Below are 20,336 nucleotides of genomic sequence, written 5' to 3' on the forward strand. Positions count from 1 at the left end.
GACAGGTGCCAAGCAGGATCACGTTGCTGCGAGGAACTTCATTCTCAAGATGTATCTGGATCAGAATCCTGATAAAAACCGTATGGTTTACTCCCACTTCACAGTTGCCACAGGTCAGTTAGGATCCATGTGGCAATGTGACAGCACGGCTTGGGCAGCAGACACACAGCGCTTATGCTTTTAGCTGAGGAAATGGTTGACCATTTGCAGTTTGTTAGTCTGTGATCAGTTGGAAGAGTGCTGTACTACCTAGAAGCAGGAACTCTGTAGAATGTGATGTGCATCTTCTTATGCTTGCTAGATATTGTGTGTTAGATTGTGATTCTACAGGACTCTGTAAGCTTGTAAGATGGCAGCGCACAACGCCAAGTTGCTATCAGTAGCGCAAAGGTGGCTGATGCAGTCGGATGGGGGTGGACGATTTAACTGCAGTTTGTGCCAGGTTCTTGTCTACTAACTTTTGAGGAAGCAATGTGGCCACATGGAACTGACTGGAAGGACCAGGCATTTAAAAAAAAATTCGAAAGCCTGCCACAGATACAGTAGAACCCCGATGCTACGTTCCCGGGTGCTGTGTTTTCCCGGCTGTTAGGTCGTTTTCGGCCGGTCCCGGCATTGCTCCCGTAGGACCCAATGCATTGGTAACCCTGCTGTTGCGTCGCAACTGTGGAACCATTCCTGCATCATGCGTTGCAAACTACCACCCCGCGCCGGACAGAGCGGCCATTTTGACTTTTCATGTCGCTTGGCTTGGTGGCTTGACGATGAGATTGGCCGCCCGAACTGCCGGGGCCGACAACTATGACATATTTTGGTTTCTGCCAGCAATAGCATGGCCTTTGAGATCCATATTTGCTATCTAAAGGCGGTGTCTATGGCACGTTGTGGCCCTAAAATTGGTTTTGGCGCATAGATGTTACATATGAAGTCAAAGGGCGATAACGCTGTCGCCGCTTGCTGTATGCTGTATGTGCAAGTGAAAGCGTGTGAGGGGAGCCGACGACCGCTGCTAAATCTCGCGCGCGCAAAAAGGCGTCTTCTTCCGTCGAGGCGCCGGCGAGGGAGCGAGGGGGAGGGAGGAATAGCGGGCGGCGTTGTACTATTCTGTCATCAACTGCGTACTGCACGGCGGTGCGCAGTCGCGTGGGCCGTATCTTGAAAGCGATCTGCGTTGGGGGCAGAGTCTAGGCAGTGTAGGTGCGTCGGGGGCTCGTAGCTTTGTGCGTGCTGTGTGTTCTCGGCGCTCAGTTTTCATTGAAGTGATAGACTACAGAGCGAAGGTCACATCGCTCGCTGCTGCTGCGGCGCTTCCTCGTGCCAGTGTTTCACAGCGCGTGTCCGCATTCATAGAGTGTGATGTTCATGTTTGCCTGTGCACGTTGACACCATGCTTGTTAATACAGTCAAACCTGGATATATCGAACAGCGCGGTGTTCGCGAAATAGTTCGATATAGCCAGAATTTGATATATAAAATCACATAAAAAACGCATCAAAAACTTGTGCAAATCAATCAATTTATTTATTTTGGCTGAAAGTACTGCAGCATTGTAGCCTGCTTCTTATTGGCAACCGCGTGCTTAACCACAGCATCCTCAACATAGTCTAAGCGATCCACAAGCGATAGGCCGGTGCCTTCTATTGCGCCGCAGTAGCAGCGTACAAGGGCCAACACAGCTACAGTCTCGGTTGAAGTCGGGAGCGGGGCAACGTCGGCGCTTGCGGGATCAACTTCGGCAGCGTCTTCATTTGGCCGCTCAGCAGCAACCTCCACTGTGATCGCCACGTCCGTCAACTCCGCCGTTGTTCCGGAGCTGTCATCACCGCCAACAAAGTCTTCAATGCACATGCTTTGTGGCTCAGCACCGACAAAGCGCTCCAACGTGCACCAGGTTCCTTCAAGCTGGCATTTTTCCTCCATATCGTCCAATCCTGCCTCTTCGGTTGCTTCCTCGGAAGCTTCTTCAGTGCGGCCAACGCAACCCGCATGCTGAAAGCAGTTAACTATGGTCGACTGCTTGACGTTGTCCCAAGAGGCTTTCAGCATTTGGATGGCACCCAAAAGGTCTATCTTAAAATCTTGGCCCATCCAGAGCTTCAAAAGCAAAATGTCGATCAGCCGACGCTTATAGATGGACTTGAAAGTGCGGATAATGCCCTGGTCCAATGGCTGCAGCTTCGACTTGGTGTTCGGCGGCAAAACTTGATTTCAATCTTGTTCATCTGGACATCGGTGTGGTGTGCCGTGCAATTATGAATGATAAGGCATACGTTCCGGCCCTGATGTGCCAACTCCGAGTCCCATGCCTTCAGCCATATTTGGAATATGTCTCGAGTCATCCACGACATTTTATTCCAGGCATATGTCACCGGAATACTGGGACAGTTGCGCATGCACTTCGGGGTTTGAAATTTGGCTATGACAAGTGGTGTAGCTTCGTGCTTCCGTCCATATTAGCAGCCAACAGAACTGTTATGCGAGCCTTGCCTTGCTTGCCGCTGTGGCACTTGTCCCCGCGGGTGTCGAGCGGTTGTCGCGAAGGCATTTGGACAAAACAGGCCGGTTTTGTCCGCATTAAATATATGGCTCGGCTCATACTTGGCAAGAGCCTGGGGTCATTCTTGTTCAAGCCACTTCTTGATCTCTCTGTCATTGGCATCCTCACTTTCCCCCGAGATTGTCTTCCCGACAATGTTGAAGCGGGCCTCAAAATGTTGTAGCCAGTGCCGAGAATGAATGCGAAGTTCTTAGCCTTCTGCTGTAGAATCGGTCCCGATAAAGGAATATTCCGGGCCCTTGCATCAACAAACCACTTATGCAGCGACTTCTCAGCATCTTCAAAGGCAGCTTTGCGAACACGCCGCGCACCTGAGTGCTGGTTCTGTTCTGCCTTGGCCTTTATGTTGCTCTTGTTTTTCAGCAGCATACTCAGCGTGCTTCTTGGTATGTCGAAAGCTTTGGCGACGCTTGCCTTCTTTTCCCCATTCTCAACGCGCTGATTGACTTCCAATTTTGCGGCAAATGTCAGGGTTGTCCGCTTCTTCGCGTTTGCAGCCATCATGACACCAACCACACCACACCAGGGGCGGTGTTCTGTAAGAGTCTACCTAGTGGACTGTCCATTTTGGCTGTCGCTGATTAGCTGCTGCTTGATGTGCAGGAAGCAACCAATCAGCGACAGCCGAAATGGACACTCCACTAGGTAGACTCTTACAGAATACCGCCCCAGGCCTAACTGCGATCACATGATAACAACGACAGCACTAGCAGCGGCACCGAAGAGTCAGTGCGGCAAATGCAATGCGTCGTTGACGTCAAATTAGCCAAGCCGCCGCGTGTGTACGCCGCTACGTTCAAATGGTGCCCTCGGCGCGATCGATGTGTACAGTTCTAGCGCGCAGCAGTCGGAAACGCTCATCGCACCACTGCTATCTTTGAGAGTTGTGCAAGAAAGCTCGCCGCCTGTCAACAGAGCGCACATGGTCTGGGGTGGCGGAGTTCGATATATTCATTTTGCGTCCGACCCCGTTCAAAATAAAAAATAATGCATGCGATTTTCCTGGTGATATAGAAAGTGCTCGATATACACAATAATTCGATATAGTATCCGTGCTCGATATATCGAGGTTTGACTGTATAGTTCATAAGCGAATGTTTACACGTCTATACGGACGATAAAACCACTATCCTTACTTCGTATAGCTGTCAACTAATTTGCTATCACAATCGATGCTTCGGCTTTCGGGCAAAACTACAACTTTTTTTTTTTTTTTTTTACACGTAAGAATTAAAATTGTGTTCAGTTCCACACTACTTTCATTTCTTAATTTTTCCTGTGTTTCGGCTCTTGCGTTTCCCGGCTTTTACTTTTGTTTTTTACGGTCCCGTGAAAAACGTATCAGCGGGGTTCTACTGTATAGGAATTGCCTGGAAAACATTTAAAAAGCTGGAAAAGCTGAGGAAAACAACCATGGTAGAGCTACTTCATACGTGTGTATAGGGAGCTTCTGGGTTCCTTTGGCAGAGTCAGTTTCAGAAGCAAGATTGTTGAATGCAGGAGAGAGTCTAAGGAAGGATTAATGTAAATAGTTTATTGGAGGCCTGGTATAGATGCACACACAGCTTATTTGCTGTTCGGCTTCCTTTCTTCTTGGGTCTACTTAAAAATTCTCCTAGGTTTTCAAATCTTAGTTATTCCATGACTGGCCTATGTTAAAGGGGCCCTGAACCACTTTTTATCGAAGTCGAGAAATGCATTTGAAGTTAAATTAGATTATTTCAGAAATATCTTGCCACAAAAAGTTCTTAAAAGCGTTCAGCCGAGGAGGAGTTAATGGCAATCACACGTACCGTTCCTGGTGCTTCCGCTCGTTCTTCAATGCTTTGCACTGTGAAGGCTACGGCGGAGTGGAGTGTGCCCACAACGCTCTGCCTACTGAAAGTCACTGTGGCATGCAATTCAAATTTTATTTTAGATGTACACATAGGCACCACTATTTATGATTTTGGCGCCTATGACGTGCCAAACACAGTTTGTCCTCAGCGAGCCGCAGTTCGCTCAGCCAGTGGACTCTCCGCAGCACCTCGCGGTATCTACGCTATGTAGCAGACCGCAGCTACATGCAACTGCAGCGTTTGCTTTGTGCACGGCAGGGCTAGAGTGCATGCCTGCGCTCATATGCTCCTGTCTGGCTGCGCTACCTGATGCGGACCGGCTTTATTCTGCACCAACTTGACCGACGCATAGTAGCCACATCTAACGCGTGCATTTTGGAGCGCTATCAATAGCTCATTGCAAAGTGAAGTCTGCCAAGGCATCTAACCAGCAGCGGTCAGGAGTGAGCGCGTGCTGGCAAGCGTGCATGGGATCTGACCTTAACTTCTTGGTTCGAGGCTAGTTAAGTGTTCAAAACTAGTCGAAATTAGCGAGACCTGACGGTCACGACACCGATAAGCAGGGTGGCCAAAGTTTAATTCCTACACAGGCGCCCGCTGCTGAGCGTGAGCACACGCGTTAAACAGTATTGTGATATTTGTGCCTAGCTGCAAGGGAGTTAGTTCATTGAGAGCAGGTGCTGTAGTGTGTCTTCTACAGGGATGCAAGGGAGGCTTTTTGCTAGTTGCTTCTTCAGGGTTCTAGCAAAAAGTCATCAGTTTCTTGCGTCCTTTCCTTGTGCACTATATTTTGATGGCTGGAACCAAGTGGGGGTGTATATGTGCTCTTTGTACATGCTTAACATGGGAGGGAGCATGACATTAGGCAGTCAGCCTTTGCAAGGCAACCTTCTGTGACGCTATTCTCTCGCTGCTTTCACTCGTCAAACGTGCACATCATGTTTTTAATCCTGGGAGCAGCATGCCATACATTGCTTGGTTTGCAGTGGGTTTGAGTACCGCAGGCCACCGGAGTTTCCGCTGCTTTTTCCAGCTTGTACTGCTCGCTTTCTGCTCGCCACATGTGAAACCTTTAGTTTTCGGCCTCGATACCTGGTGACATTTTTACCATTGCAATGACAGTTCTGACCGTTCGCACGATTATCTGCACAATTTCCGAGTGGCACAGCAGACAATTAGACAATGAACCCAGCACAGCCTAGAAATGACCACTTGCCATCACGTGCTTGGGTGCCTTTTCTATGATGTCTTTCTTTTATTAACTTTCTTGTTACTAGGCTTCAAGATTGGCACGTGACATTCTTTCCTAGGTTTATCTTTCCACCATGATGCCCACCTAGGAAATGCGTATGAGGGGCTACTGCATTCTTCCCTACTGCATACCTGCCAACTCTCCCAAATTATAAAAAAAAATTTATGAATTCGTATCTTTTGTTTAATTGTAGGAATGTTTCATGAAGTTTTACGAAATGTAAATTCAGATTGCAAAGAAATTTCACTTGTCGATATCCGACTGTACCCTTGGAAGACTTTTCATGATAAAAGGGCACCGGAGGGGTTCCTGCTTGGAGCAAGTTTATTCAGAGATGTTACTGAAGCAGACGAAATTGGCAACAGCAGAGTCGTGGAAAAAGTCATTGTGATCTAAAACCAGTGTATTGGTTGACAGACTGCTTGTCGGTTTGTGCAATTTCAAGTTTGATGCTGCTCATTTGCTGCATCTAAAAGTAAATCATCAGTAATAAAGTACATACATATCCCACAAAAGCTGTGTGCTTGGTGCAAACATAAAAGAACATGTGCTATTCCCCCCTTCTGGTGTAGTGTTCTAAGATTTTAATGAATATTGAGGTTCACAGGCTGGCAGGTATGCTACTGGGCATAGAGACCAGGACGCTCTTTTTTGTTGTCATCACTGTGTGCTGTTAGCATGTGGGGAAAATACGAGTGTCTGGAGGACATGATGGTTTTTCCTTTGCTTCTCATTTGTCCTCAGCTCTTGTGCAACCAACGTTAAACATGATTTTCTTGCTTGATCTTGACAGCATAGCACAATGCTAGTTCTTGATATCTGTTGCTGCTGGCAACCTTGATGACATCTGTGCACTTTCACCTCGTTAAACAGGTGCTGTCATGCTCGAATGAAACATGAATGGGATGCAGCAAAGTGGCACAGCTGTTAAGTTTAGTTAGTTAAAACTGCACAACTGGATGCTATAAATATGCTCGAGCTCTGAAACTGTCTATGAATAATTCAAACTAATTTCCCAGACTGGGGAGGATGTGGAAATGGAAACATGCTCTCTAGTTTCTCTTGTGCTCACCATACAGTCTTATTGCATTAGTGGGCAATTAGTCATAAGTTGTTTATTTCTTTTCTAGATTTGCTTCTGTATTCAATTTTTTAAGAATAATTAGTGTGTGTGCATAAATGGGATTGTGATAGCCTGACATGCCTTGTTGCTGTTGCTTGTACAGTGCATCAGGTCTATTGGTCTGTTAAAAGAACCTATATGTTGCTTTGTAACGCCTTCCTGAATTATGTTAAAACTTATCACACCTGGTGTTGCTTTCGCATTAGTGAAAAAGTATACCGCACTATATATTCATGTTAGAGACTGTAATATTCCTTAGTGGTGTTGGTGTTAACTTAGAGAATAAGTTACATCGACAAAAGCTTCATGTGTTTAGTACAAAACTTGGTTTGGCACTGCGTTTGCATTTTAGTAGCAGTGCCATGACTTGGTGTGCGTGATATTGCTTAGGTGTCTGCTGACAATGTGTAGAATTTCTGTGCAGCTGCTGCTAGTACATTGGAACCACATTTTGTTTGTTCTCTATCTAAAGTGGCTCCTGCTTGCTTTCGTTTTAAGAAAGCACTGTGCACTGGATGCATACCACATCATAAGCAACAAAGGACAAGCACCATGGTGTAGCAAAAGAGTTTAGTTGGGGGTGTGAGCATTAGGGATCTGTGCTTCCTTTTAGGAACATCCAGGCCCCTGAGCACGTGGTTTGATATGCTGCCACTGCTTACAGTTAAGCCAAGCATTCTTTTTGGACAGTTGCAAGAAGGTGGAGAAGTGCTGCATTCTTGGTGGTTTCAAGCAGGTGCCGACAAGTGGTCACAGTATCTCGGCATGTACTATGGCAGTGCTCTTAAAGCTCTCATTAGAAAGGTGGCTAGCTGATTTTAGAGCGCGAATTGGGTTCAAACCATGTCTTTCTTGAGGGTTTGAATGGTTGGTTTGTAGAACACCCTTTCTTTCAACAGTTATGGAGTGCCACAAGAGTTTTACCTTGATGCAACCCTTGCAGGAGGTTGTTTAGCTAAGGCATACCCTGTGTCCTGGGAATTCGCCATGGGGACTGCACAAGTGCTGACCTATGCTGTTTAGTAGCTGTGAACTTCACTCCGTATGTGGTGGTACATGGGGCCAGGTGACCATTAAGCCATCAAGGTGTCCAGAGTTTGTGCTGATGCCATTGTTTTCCCTTTTCTGTGTCATTTGTTAGTAGTGGTGACAAGCCCATTTTTGGGTTATTGTTGTGTGCAGCAATTGCTTTTGCAAAGAACACGCAAACATGCCTTAGTTTTCACTTGATTACTTGCACTATTGCCAAACATTATTCTCTCTGCTGAGAGTTGCTTCACGTGCACTTAACCCTAAACCACCTAGAGGTCGAAATTTAGTTGTGTTGCAGTTGTGCACGAGTCTACAATGAACACGTAGCCGCGATAATTTTTCGAAATGGTGCCGTAATAACGGAGTTACATGCGTTTGATGATTGAAACACGGCTCTCGCTCGTTTTGCTATTTCCTTCGCTACTCTCCTTGTCAGCTGGTCTCTCCTCCTCACCGAGTGCTCCTTCAAATGTCACGTGACGTACGTCATCGCCAACGCGCTTCTCAAAGCACTGTCCACTTCCGGTTAAGGCAAGTCCACGCTAGCGGCAAAAATAGGGACGGCGAATCGGCCTCCAGTGCCGTAGAACGTCTGCCGCGCGAGAGGTGTCCAAAGTAGACGTCAGTTCGGCCGGCCCACCGCCCGCGGAACGATCAATGGGCCAATCGACGACCGCGAAGCTGCGCGCCTCAGCCACCAGCGACAAAAACATCGGCTGCAGCTTCTGTTCCTAGCAAAATAATTTCCGCTAGAAAAGCGATGCATAAATTGTACATTTTTATGAAAAACGATATTCACTGTCAAACGTTAAACATGAACAAGAACTCCGATACTTGTCGAGCTCAACTGCAGTGCACGGCTACCGACGGGAGACGACCGGCTCGGCTGTGCTCTCATCGCAGCCGACGGTGCCGCTAATATCAGCGTATTTTTCTTCTACTTTGTGTACAATTATTGCGAAGAGTGATAACAGCGATAAGAAAATATTGCAGCTTGTGAGCGTCGGTAATTCATTCCGAAGCGCCGTTGAGTGATCAGCGGCGGTGAGGCTGCCACACAAATGGGTCCCGGTCTCATCCTCTCTACGGCAAGGAAATCTCACTGTTCGCGAGCAAAACCGCCGTCGAACGTCGGCCCGCGATTGGCAAACAGTGTGCAGCGAGTTACCGTGCTGGTAATGTGAACGGGCCTTAGCCGCGCCTCAGCACTTCTCGGCTACCCGCTGTTGCTGTCGTGCCGGCCCGTGCTCATGCGAAGCGTGCCGCTATATGGACCCTGTGCTGCGCACACGTGTAGAAAGGCCAACACCGTTCGGACTTAGTTCGCACAGCTAATCAGACTGCTAAGCACGACTGTGTTGGAACGTGACCAATTTGGCACTTTCGTTGCGGGCTGTAATTACCGATTTGCAAGTGCGCACAAGCAAGCAACACCGCGAGGCAGAGCAGGGAGCGCGCATACCTGCTAGCAGATAAACCGGAAGTCGTAGGTTCTTGTTTGATCGATGGGCATCGTCACCGACGCTGACATCACCAGATGCACCTTGGTAACATCGTGACGACTGCTGAGGATACCGGAAAGGCCAGGAGAGGAGGATGGCATTGTTTTTGTGATTTTTGTGGCGCGCCCGCGGCACATAGTGCTGCAGCGTTTGACATCGTTGATCGTGATGGCATTCAGAACTCAATGCGTGTGTTTACTTGAAATGTTCAAAAAATATCTGAGGTGGTTTAGCGGCCCTTTAAGTGCTGTGTGCTAGTATGCTTAGCTGTGTACTAGTAGGTTCTAAGCTTGGCCCTCAGCAATTTCTTGAATTGCTATGTTGCTTTGTTTCACAGTAGTATTATTTTTTTTCCATTATAAGCTTCTAACAATTTCTGCAGGCACGTAGTAGCTGGTTGCTGCAGTAATTTTCAGCAACGAGTGCTTTTGGTGTGTAAACAGCAGTGTGCTCATTCCTTGTGACACTCTTGCAAGCATTCTGTAGTTGCTCCTTGCTGCCAACCCTCCTCCCCTCATTTACCTGCTGATCTTCACGTAGACGTTGCTTTATTTGTTTGCTCTTGTAGGACCAAAGAAAGATGCCATTCATGCTAGGGAGTTCATCCTTAAAATGTTTGTGGACCTGAACCCGGACAGTGAAAAAATCATCTATTCTCATTTCACATGTGCAACAGGTAGGAGCGTGCGGCCGCTTTGTTGGCCTGTGCGTTGCTGCAGCTGTCTGGTGCTGTTTCTTTTGGGGGGTGAAGGCATGCATGGGTGACTCACCGTAACACTTCTCCACTGCTCCCAGAATGCTGCATTGGTGGGCATGTTTGTGTCTTGCTGCAGCTGTGTTGCCAAGCTAGCATTTCTGGTGACCATTTGCTTTTCTTGAGTCTTTTGATTCAATTCTTCACTCTTTTGAAGTGCCCCACTCTTGACTGTTGTGCCCTTTGACTGCAGCCTGTTTTCTGGTTTGTACCTCACAGTGTTCTACATGTCTCCTGGCTTTGTTTGTCTCATTTTGTATTGCCCTGTGCCTGATGTGTTATTTCTTTCTCTCCCTCCTTTCCTTTCTTCCCTCTTGCATGCCTTGCGGGCGTAAGACACGGAGAACATTCGGATGGTGTTCTGTGCTGTCAAGGACACCATTATGCAGAACAACCTTAAAGAATACAACTTTGCCTGACGCTTTCATTCTCAGTCCTGCATTCCTTTTGAGTCGCATGCCTTGGGTTTGGATGGGTTTGTGTGACTTGCCACTTTTCTTCTTGTTTTTTCATGTTGGAAAGTTCTACCAGTGCCTCTTGTTCGTTTTGAATCACATTCAGCATTCCTGCAAGATATTGGTTCTTCTCATGTGCATCCATCTCAGTCAACCGTTTTTAGAACAATAATAGTTGGGGGCACCTTGCTGTTTTGAATTATGGGAGTGCTTTCAGAGCATTAAGACCTCACTCATAATTTACCATTTAATTGGATGCAGATGCCCATGACGTCTTGGGCACAAGTTTGTTTCTTGCTGGAATGGTGAATGGATTCGGTTTTGTGATCTGCGAATGTCTTAACTAGAGTGCACTCCACAATTTTTTCCTTCACAACAACATTGTAGACATAGTTTATTGTGAACTTCATAAGGTTCATTTAGACTGAGTTGATCTTATGAATTATGCCTAAATGAAGGATTAGTACGTGCTTATAGAATTTGGTATCTAGCTTTAACTGATAAAGGCATGCGCTGTCTGTGGTAATATCGAGCTGTCCTGCTTGCATTGTAACTCAGGTTTATCACCTTTCCTCATGAACTATCGTATTTATTCGATTACAAGGCTGTCACGATTATAAAGCAATATACAGTAGTCAATGGATTCAGACTCAGTCTGAATCCATTGAAAAAATTTGCTATGGCAAAAATGTCTCGAGATTTTGAAAGCTGGCAGGAAAGCTTGTGAATGCAGTGGTGTGGGCTTTTGTTTACGGGCAATCGGGTCAGCTTATTTTGAAAGGCCGTTGCCATGCCATCTGTATAAACACAAGAAATTATAGTCGGAGCTTGCACTAAATATTATCTTCTGGCAACTTGGAGACCTTTACCGCTTTCCACGAGCAGAATGATAACAGGATCGCAGCTTTCATTGTGCAGCACTTGTCTCACTTCATCGTGGATTGCGTGAGCACAGACAGAGCAAGGTAATGATTCTGAGCCACAACAACTCGTAAAAGACTACAACTAGGTCGCCCGAGACCCTGTCGCTATTCATTATTTAAACAAGCAACATTGGACACATGCTACATGGACACATTAGGTGTGCATGTACTGCAACTTTCCTTCTCCTCTCCTTGAGGATCGGAGCACAAAATCTTGGTTCTTGATGTCCTCAGTTTTGCCTGCTCTGTTGACAAAAGCCTCATTGGTTACCCACTCATGGACAAGCATCTACGCACAGTGGAAATTTTTATGCTTAGTCCATACAGAACTGGGCTGTCATCACTCCAAAGTGCATCCTGTAAATTGGTCAGCGATGATGGCACTTCACCAGTGGCACTGGTACTGTTGATGCATCTTCGTACATGCTCTGTCCAGCATCATTGAGAATTGAAAGTACTGTCCATGTCATCCATGGCTGCACATACACAACTAAACAGCACAACCACAAGGGATAGTGAGAAATGACGTAAATGCTAATTGGCAAGTAAATTTTATTTTGGGAGAGCAGCAACTGGTTTACACTAAAATAATCATGGACATGTACAGCAACCTGTATGTAAATAAAATAACATAAGAGCATAAAAGGCATGGTTTGCATTATTGGCATTGGTTGTCAAGGTAGACTACTTTTTATCACACAGGACAGTTGATGGTTTGCTGAAATGTGCTTGACAGCTGAGTCTGTTTTTAGCAGTGACTGTGCAAGGTGAGGGATGTGCCATTGTTCAGTGGGGGTGTTTGTCAGGGAAAAAGAAACTACACCGCCTTTTCCGCTCTAAATTGGGCCCACTTTTTCATATCACTATTGGTGAAGTATGAAACAACCACTTTGCGAGATTGAGAACAGCACAGCTAGTCTGCGACATTGCACATGAAGTTTCTTTAGCACTTGTATGTGAGCTGTGTAGTTTGCAGAATGAAAGTACTATTTTCCTGTGACAATGAAATGTTGACCATCTTTATATATGTCCAAGTGGGCCGAAATTTATTCCTGTTTAAGAGAAATTTAACTTGGGTGAGTTGGTTAGGTTTATAGTTCAATCCACATGACAAGACCTATAGAGGGGGGAGAGACAGTATATGGCACTGTTCTATTCCTGTGTTGCTTGTCTTGCTTTGCCTTATTGTTGTCAATTTTCACTCTTTTGGTATAGTTCACATCGTGCAACATAACACACACAGGTCATTTGAACTTTCATGACATGCTGGCCACTTGTTCCGATGACTATACTCCATTTCATACCTAGGAGGCAACGCTCACTGTTTGCATCCACAACCAAAAATACTGCTTTATATATGATAGAAAGACTAAATTTAACGACCAATTATTTGGACCGCCCCGCTGCACTGCCACTAGCCCCGTAGGCTTAATGTATAAGGATGACCAAAATTTCGGGCACCTTTAAGCACGTCATGCAATAATTACAATTCCGCCTGCACAACTTCGTGCTAATATGACCACCGAGTCAAGCAGAAATGGCAATATTTTCGTTTTGAGACGTCGCCAGTATGGTTGTTGGCTGACATGTCGCTGGTGCTCCGTGAAACTAAAACTGGTGAAGCCTAGTTGATTCAATAACAGCCGATGAGAATTTGGTGCATGCATTGACTGTACTTCCGTCTGTAGTGACAGCAAGACAATGGTGAACAAGTGGGCCGCGATTTTGTAGCGACACCTTCCGCTCGATTCTATGCCACTCTTATCATCTACTGTTCATGGCCGGCTGGTCCCATTGATAACGTGTGCGGAGCGTCGCTCTGACCACCGATGAAGTGCGAAAAGCATGAAAAGGAATAGCATTGCTGGAAAATCACTGCCACTGGATGTCTAGGCCAAGGACAAGCTTATGTGTGTGCAGCAACATGCATTGACAAACCTGGGCGCATTCTTGAACGATCACTTTGAAAAGATACTTTCATTGTTGTGATATTTCTCATGACTAGCACTGGATGCATCGACAAGCCACAGTGTTTCCACACAGTGATAAGATAGCATGCTTGGCATTGTGCCAAGAATGCTGCTGCTTGTAGACGCCCTTGGATCTGGCACTAGTCACGCGAAAGATAGTGTGCTTGGCACTGTGCCAAAAATGTCATCACTCCTAGATGCCGATGAGTCTTGCACTATAATCGCACGAAATTGAAGGTATCTCCGAAAGTGACAATCCAAGAATACGGCATACCATTTTTGGCCACTTGTGGAATAGTAATTTATTTTTGGGCAAATCTGATATTTCGGACTCCTGATTATTCAGGCATTCTGGTGGTCCCCGTTGAGTCTGAATGACTGGTCAGCGACTGTATTAGGTACACACCATGTAAGTCAATGTAACATAAGTCTATTTTTATGTTGCCAAATATAACATATTTTTACATATGAAGCGCGTTGGAAATCTAAGCTCATTTACCACTATGCGAGTGGAGTAACATGTTTCTGTGGCCAGCCGCTGTTAGCGCATCACTTGGACTCGTGACTGAGACATGGTACATCGCCTACTAAAAGCTGAAGTTTGCACAAGAAATATGTGATTTGACATAAGCTTGCGTCCACAAGTTGTAGTTGTAAGATATGAAGTAGTTATTTTGCAGAAAACGTAGCAGACCAATAACAACTGCACTGCGAGACATGCGGAGTGAGACTTCTATGATCGAACTACTTGCATAGCTTCCGCAGCATTGCCTGCTATGTATGAAGTGGAGTATATCACACTGTAAATGTGGGCACAGATGTTTTGGAGCAGCTGCCAGTTTTAACTGAAGTGTTGCTTGATAAGCTATTTAGGTTTTTATATTCTATGCTTTTTGATGCCAGGTGGTGAAGTCTTCAAACATCAGTGCTTGGCATAGCAAAACCTGTATATTAGTGTAGTGTGGAGGATGGCTGCTGTCTGTGCACAATAGCTTCATTTCAGTGTTTGAGAATCATCTTACCCTGGTCATCTGTGGGAATTGGCCTTTACATTAGCTCTCGCATTGGCCAGTGTATAAGCACACAAGAGTTAAGTCGTGTGTCTTCGTATGGCTGGAACTGCAGCCATTTCGGATTAAATCCACCAAGTGGCACGTGAGTGCAGCAATGAAAGTCTCTTATCTCGCACTTTTGTTCGCGAGGCATGATCGAATGTAGTAGGTTTGCCACCTGCCTATGTTTATGTAAATTATGGAACAACACTGCACTTCGAGGTAGTTATGCAAGCAGGAATCATATTTTGGTTGATCACTTTTGGAAATATTTTCTCTTTTGTGTAAGTTAATGTCTGGCGTGAGACCTCATTGGAATGGCATTTTTCCCGCTGACTTCGAAAACCGGAATCCATTAAAAGTGATATTCTTGAAAATAACCAATTCAGGATGTGGCCCATGCTATCAACAGGGCTTCTTGGATAACTGTTTACTTGTGCTGCAGTCATTGCACTTACTTTTTAGCGACTTTACATTAAAGGTAATGGAAGAAAATCGTTTAGTGTACGACCCAGGTTTACACAGTGTACTTACTGAAGCAGTCATGTGTCAATGCCAGTCCCAAAACTTGTCATCCTGCGGGCGTCTTCATATTGGCCGACTCTCATTTTACTGGTAAAGTTTTTTTCTCTCTGACTTTCTTGTTTTGAAAGCGACCTTCGTCTCCCTTCCCCATTTCCTCTACTTTCTGGCCTGCAGACACAGAGAACATCCGGTTCGTGTTTGCCGCCGTAAAGGACACCATCCTGCAGCTGAACTTGAAGGAGTACAACCTAGTGTAGGAACTGCCTGAAGTTGACCACAGGTTATCCCCAGCCCACCCCTGGAGGCAGGTTGTCTTCTCCTCTCTCTCTCTCTGCCCCTTCTCGCATCTTGCTCCCTCTCGACCGGCTTGCAAGAGGGAGAGAACATCACAAGCTCGGTGATGATCGCTTGCCGCGATAAACCGATAGAGGCGACGTTCCCCCCTGCTTCCTCTGGTGGAGGCGACACAATGCCAAGAGTGACGCCACTGTGGATACTTTTCTGGCGCACATATGGACAACACACATGCTTGTTTTCCTTTGAAGGAGGAGAGACCATGTGAGACAGTCCTTCTCTCCTGCCCCTTCCCACGACAGGGGGGTTGCGACTCTTCTGACCCACTGCGTGGTGCCATTTCTGGGGAGGATGGAAGAGATGCCTTCTTGTTGTTGCCACACACTCCTGGGCAGATGCTTCTCCTTTTTCTTGGACTCGCACACACAGCCTGTACACTTGTTTTAGCCTCGCTGCCCTACAAATTTTGTCTTTATCATGCTATGCCCACCACACTCTGTTGCTGTTGTTTTGTCCCACTGAAAATTTGTTACAGCAGCACTTGTGTGATCTTTTTTTGTTTGTTTTTTAATATAACCTTTGTGAGCAGCTGCTGTTCATGTCTATTAGATAAAAAAGCGTTACACATGCTTAGGACAACCTTCTTGAGGGCTGCGGCCCTGAATCCACTTAATGACATTTGTGCTCCTCCATGTGTGTTGTCCCTGCACATGCTGCCAGTTTTTTTTGTTTGTTTTATTAATCTGTTTTTAAAGGAGTGCCAAAAGGAAAGGTGTTGGGATGTGTGCTGCCTGCCAGCTGCAAGGACTTTTGCCACGTTGGTCAGCATAGCTGGAAGCATGAGATAATAGTGTTGTCACACTGCACTGGCGAGGCATTGATGCTGCACATCAGTGCTAGAGCCTAATGGTTGTACATTGGTACAATGCACTCGCTGCAGATTTGTAGACCTGCCTGCCCTTAACAAGCTCAAGTCATGACAGGGGCAAACAAGTCCATGCCCATGGACTTTTGTGGCAGTCTTTTTGAAACCAATCGCCATGCTTCGTATATGCTAGTGGTTGGTGCACATCTGTATGTGAGTTCCTTTTTTACTGTTGCTTTCTCCTCGTGTCATTCACAAGTGCCCACCTGTCTGCCAGTTTGCGAGTTTCTGTGCCCCTCTCCCTTCACTTTTTTTTTTAATTTCCTGCAGGTTTTGTTTAAACTCTTACCTAGTCAGCGTTTTGTACATAGGCAACATGGCAGGTGGCAGTGTGTGTCATTGCGAGTTCTGGAACAGCTGTGGGTCCAATTCTGCACTCCTTGGCAAGCACACCATTCTGTCAGTGACTAAACGCAACCAGTGGGAATGTGTGTTGTGCAAGTGCTTAGGGGGGAGAGGGGAAACAACTTGTGAGACAGGCTCTGCGAGAAGGTGCCTGCAGTGCCACAGTAGGCCTCATAGCTGAGACCTGGCAGCAGTATTGTGGACGCGCAGCTCTGGCTTGGTTTCCTTTTTTGGCCATTGTGCGTCTCCTTGGAATGAGTGTGCTGTGCCTGCTATTCTCGGCATGCTTCTGTCTTGAATGTGTGCATGTGTGTTTTAGATATTGGGCAAACAAACTACCAAGTACAGTTCTCCAGGCAAAGGTGCAGTTGGAGGACAACCCCCTTTTAGGCTGCTGAAGTATGACTATGCTTTCTTCTTTCACTCTTTTTTTCCACAACTTTAGGTGAACCCATTTAGAATCAATTGCCAATCAATTGCTGTGTTCATAAGAGCGGGAGTTTGGCCGTATTATAGATGGGGCCTTGCCAAAATCCGCTGTGTAACGCACAGTATTGGTTTTTACCTTTTCGTCAAAGTCGCTGGTGGTTATGCTTGTTTTTAGCCTTTGTATCAGCTGGCAGCCCCCTGATGACTGACATTTACAATAATGTATTGAACGTTGAGTATTGCTGTGTTAGTTGGTCATTTCCTACAACACCTTTCATCCTCTGAAGAGTCTTCATGTGGATCACCAACACACAACTGTCCACTGTATTTTATGTATGTGTGTCTTTCCAATCATGTTTCTTTCTTTATTATTTGTTTATTCCGGCAAACCTACATTTCGAGAGCAGCCTAGGAGTCTTCAGGGTACAGACCCTTTCTTTGAGATGTTTAATTCACCAAGGCAGGGGCTGGTACATAATTATACTGCCACATTGATAATACACCGGGATGTGAGTGAGTGCGAGGAAAACACTAGTCCTCCTGTTTGGTTGGGAGTTGTGCTGACTTGGAAGCGTGTCGGTGTTCACAGACTGCTTGCCACGTGGGTCGAGAGGCTTTCCTCAAGAAGCTCTTTTCATTGTCGCCATCCCAAAGTGTTTGTGGTGCGACGTTTCGTCCTGACGGAAGCAACAAACCAAACACTGGTGTCTCACTTATTCTCGCAGACTTCCTTCTGAGTGAGCGAATGGGTGTGTAGTTTTCAGCTACAACAGGTGTAGTGCGCCCTCAATGAGAGGGTGACATGCTCTCCCCTGGTTACTGCGCCCTCCCTCTCTGAACCCCAGCCCCCTTCTCTACTTTTTTTCACAATGCCTTGCTGCTGCTGTTGCCGCTGCTGTTGCTGGAAGTATGCGTGTAAGACTGTGAGAAGACAACAGCAGCAGAAGAAGAAAAAAAAAATGGGGGTGTGTGCTGATGTTTTTTATAAGCTTGCGCATGCGCGCATTGTGCGACTGTGGTGTGTGTCTGGTTTGACAGGTAAAAAAAAAAAAAAAAAGATGTGGAAGTGAGCTTTTTGAAGTCTGAGAGCGTGCAAGAGAGGACAAAATGTGTATCTTAGTATGGTGTGTATGTCAGGCCTATCTTTTTTTATATATATATAAGGAAAAAAAAAACGCTAGTTATTTAAAAGAGGACAGTGTGTAAAGAGTATGATTAGTGTTTTATAGAGCGATGCATATGGTCCCCTTCTTAAGCCCCTTTCCACTGTCATTCCCGAAGTGCTTGTTCCTCCTTGGCCCTCCATTCTCTTCACAGCCTGCCCCCACCTTCCCCATTGTGTGCGTTTAATCTCTGTCCCAACCTTTCTCCTCCAATTTCCCCGTGTTGTGTTGTCTTGTTGCAGTTAACGGTGGATTTCCTCTCGTGTGTGGTCCCTGCTTTTGGCTCATCCCTCCACCCTTAATCACCACCACAATCCCCTTTTCGGTGACCTATTCGATGAAACAAGAAAAAAAAAAACATACTTGGTACCTGATTCTTGTCACATAAGGCAGGAGGACAGAGTTTTTTTCAAAGCGCTGGACTTCGCTTTCATACATGCATGGTGCAGGAGTTGAACTTGGTAGTTGTACTTTTTCCGGGGGCACACCAATGACGTTCCGACGACTTCTGGGCGGGGGGCTAGGCTGAGAGGAGAATAGTGTGCGCGCGTTCGGCCATTTCTCCGGAATTTCTTCCTTCCTTTTTTCGCAGTTTGCTCGACATTCTCTCACCACTTTTCTCTGTGCTTTTCAGCCCTTCTCTTAGGCTCACAGAAAAAAAAAAGGAGGGAGGGGGGATCGGAGCATCCACTGCTCGCGGCCTACTGTCTCTTGTTTTTTTGCAATGTAGAACAAAACCTAATCATTTCTTCTCTATTATTATTATTATTATTGCTCCTGTGTTTTGTACAGTATTGTTCGGAGCATCGTTTATAGTTGAGAGAAAGATATATATATATATATATATTAGTTTCGTAGGATACTTGCCTGTTGTGTTTTAACAGTGCATTTTTTTTTGCCCCTGTCCAATGCCTTGCCAAACTATTTTGGGGGTTCTGCTGAGTGCGGAAGTCAAGCTGATGTTTCTTCAGCTACTTTACGCTTGTTGCAAAGTATGTGTTTTCGCCTTGGGGGCCTTGTTGTGTGAAGGCTGGAAGAGGCGACTTGTTTGTTTCTTGTCATGCATTTTTTTCTTTGTCATGTTGATTGTTGGCTTTTTCTTTTTTTTTGAGCTGCACACACATGAAATTTCTTTTGTTGATCGTGCGTGGCGCGCTGCGCGGCTGTACGGACTTTCATTATAATGTATATGGCGCTTCCTCGATGATGAGACATGCTGCATCTCCAGGAAAACTGCAGTGCGTGTGACCATTGTGCAGAAGATAGCAGCACCAGACAGAACAGGAACGGACTCCCACCTAGTACGGGACAAGGTGTGCGTGTATTGTGTGTGTGCATGTATATATTATACATACATAAAATATATAAATATATATAAATGATACGAGCTCTTGAGGAAAACAAAATGCTTTGTCAGGTCATTCAGAGTGGGCTCTGAGACACACACACTTTGAGGACTTTACCTTTATATGGATGTGTAAATTTGTAATATTCAAATTAATGCAACCGTTGGGTAAAGTATTGAATAAATTCTCTTAAATTCTCGTTTGAAAATGAGCTGTGTGTCGCCTGATTTGTTCTCACACGAGGTGGTGAAACTTCAAACCTCGATTGGGCCCCCTTCTGTTGGTTTTGATGTGTTGGTCCAGCGGGCAATCGCTGAATGCAGTGCTGTGGATGCAGTTGCTTCTGCTGATTGTGATTTCAGTAAGCTTATCAAAAGGTCCCCGTTCTAGTCAGTTGAACCAGCAATCAATCGATTACTTTTTTTGAAGCATGAGCCCTCGGTGGTGCCTCAGCTTTGGTAGGCGGCCTTGTTCCAAAGAGGAGGCCATTGACGCAATGCTGCCAGCTATAGGGAAATTTTCCTGGACCTATGGATTTTATGCATTGTTTATTGCACGAATCTAAAGACATTTCGCGGCATGAAACCATGCACTGCTGCGACGCCACAACTGATAGCGGTACTGGTGCCATGAAGGTGTTTTGATATATGTAACCACAAAATTCCATTACGATGTGAAGTATGGTGCATAATAGTACTGCAGCGCAGTGAACACATCGCATTAAGCAAACAGTGTGAGAATGCGCTGGGCTGTTTAACGAAGCGCTGATATTGCGTGATACCATTGTGCTGTTGATTTCTATGAACTTGGGTCTGTAACGGACGTATGCTGCTACGCACTGAACAAAGCAA

General features: G+C 45.8%; 2 protein-coding genes across 3 annotated transcripts in view; one reads left to right on the top strand and one right to left on the bottom strand.

Moving 5' to 3' along the window:
• LOC119456396 (guanine nucleotide-binding protein G(q) subunit alpha) overlaps window positions 1-19,696 on the top strand; it is a 65,928-nt gene extending 46,232 nt beyond the window's left edge. The window contains exons 7-8 of one of the 2 annotated variants that reach the window (XM_037718123.2): window positions 9,873-9,980; window positions 15,158-19,696. In XM_037718123.2, the coding sequence (XP_037574051.1) occupies window positions 9,873-9,980; window positions 15,158-15,240 (191 nt within the window). In that variant the 3' untranslated portion in view covers window positions 15,241-19,696. The remainder of the gene's footprint in view (window positions 1-9,872; window positions 9,981-15,157) is intronic. The other variant, XM_037718124.2, reaches the window with a different exon arrangement.
• LOC125946454 (uncharacterized) lies at window positions 1,069-4,337 on the bottom strand. The gene has a single exon (XM_049669807.1). It carries the CDS (start codon window positions 2,086-2,088, stop codon window positions 1,522-1,524), a length of 567 nt encoding a protein of 188 aa, XP_049525764.1. The 5' UTR covers window positions 2,089-4,337; the 3' UTR covers window positions 1,069-1,521.
• Window positions 19,697-20,336: the final 640 nt, after the last annotated feature.

This window comes from Dermacentor silvarum, chromosome 6, assembly GCF_013339745.2.
Source record: "Dermacentor silvarum isolate Dsil-2018 chromosome 6, BIME_Dsil_1.4, whole genome shotgun sequence".
NCBI classification, from domain to species: domain Eukaryota; kingdom Metazoa; phylum Arthropoda; class Arachnida; order Ixodida; family Ixodidae; genus Dermacentor; species Dermacentor silvarum.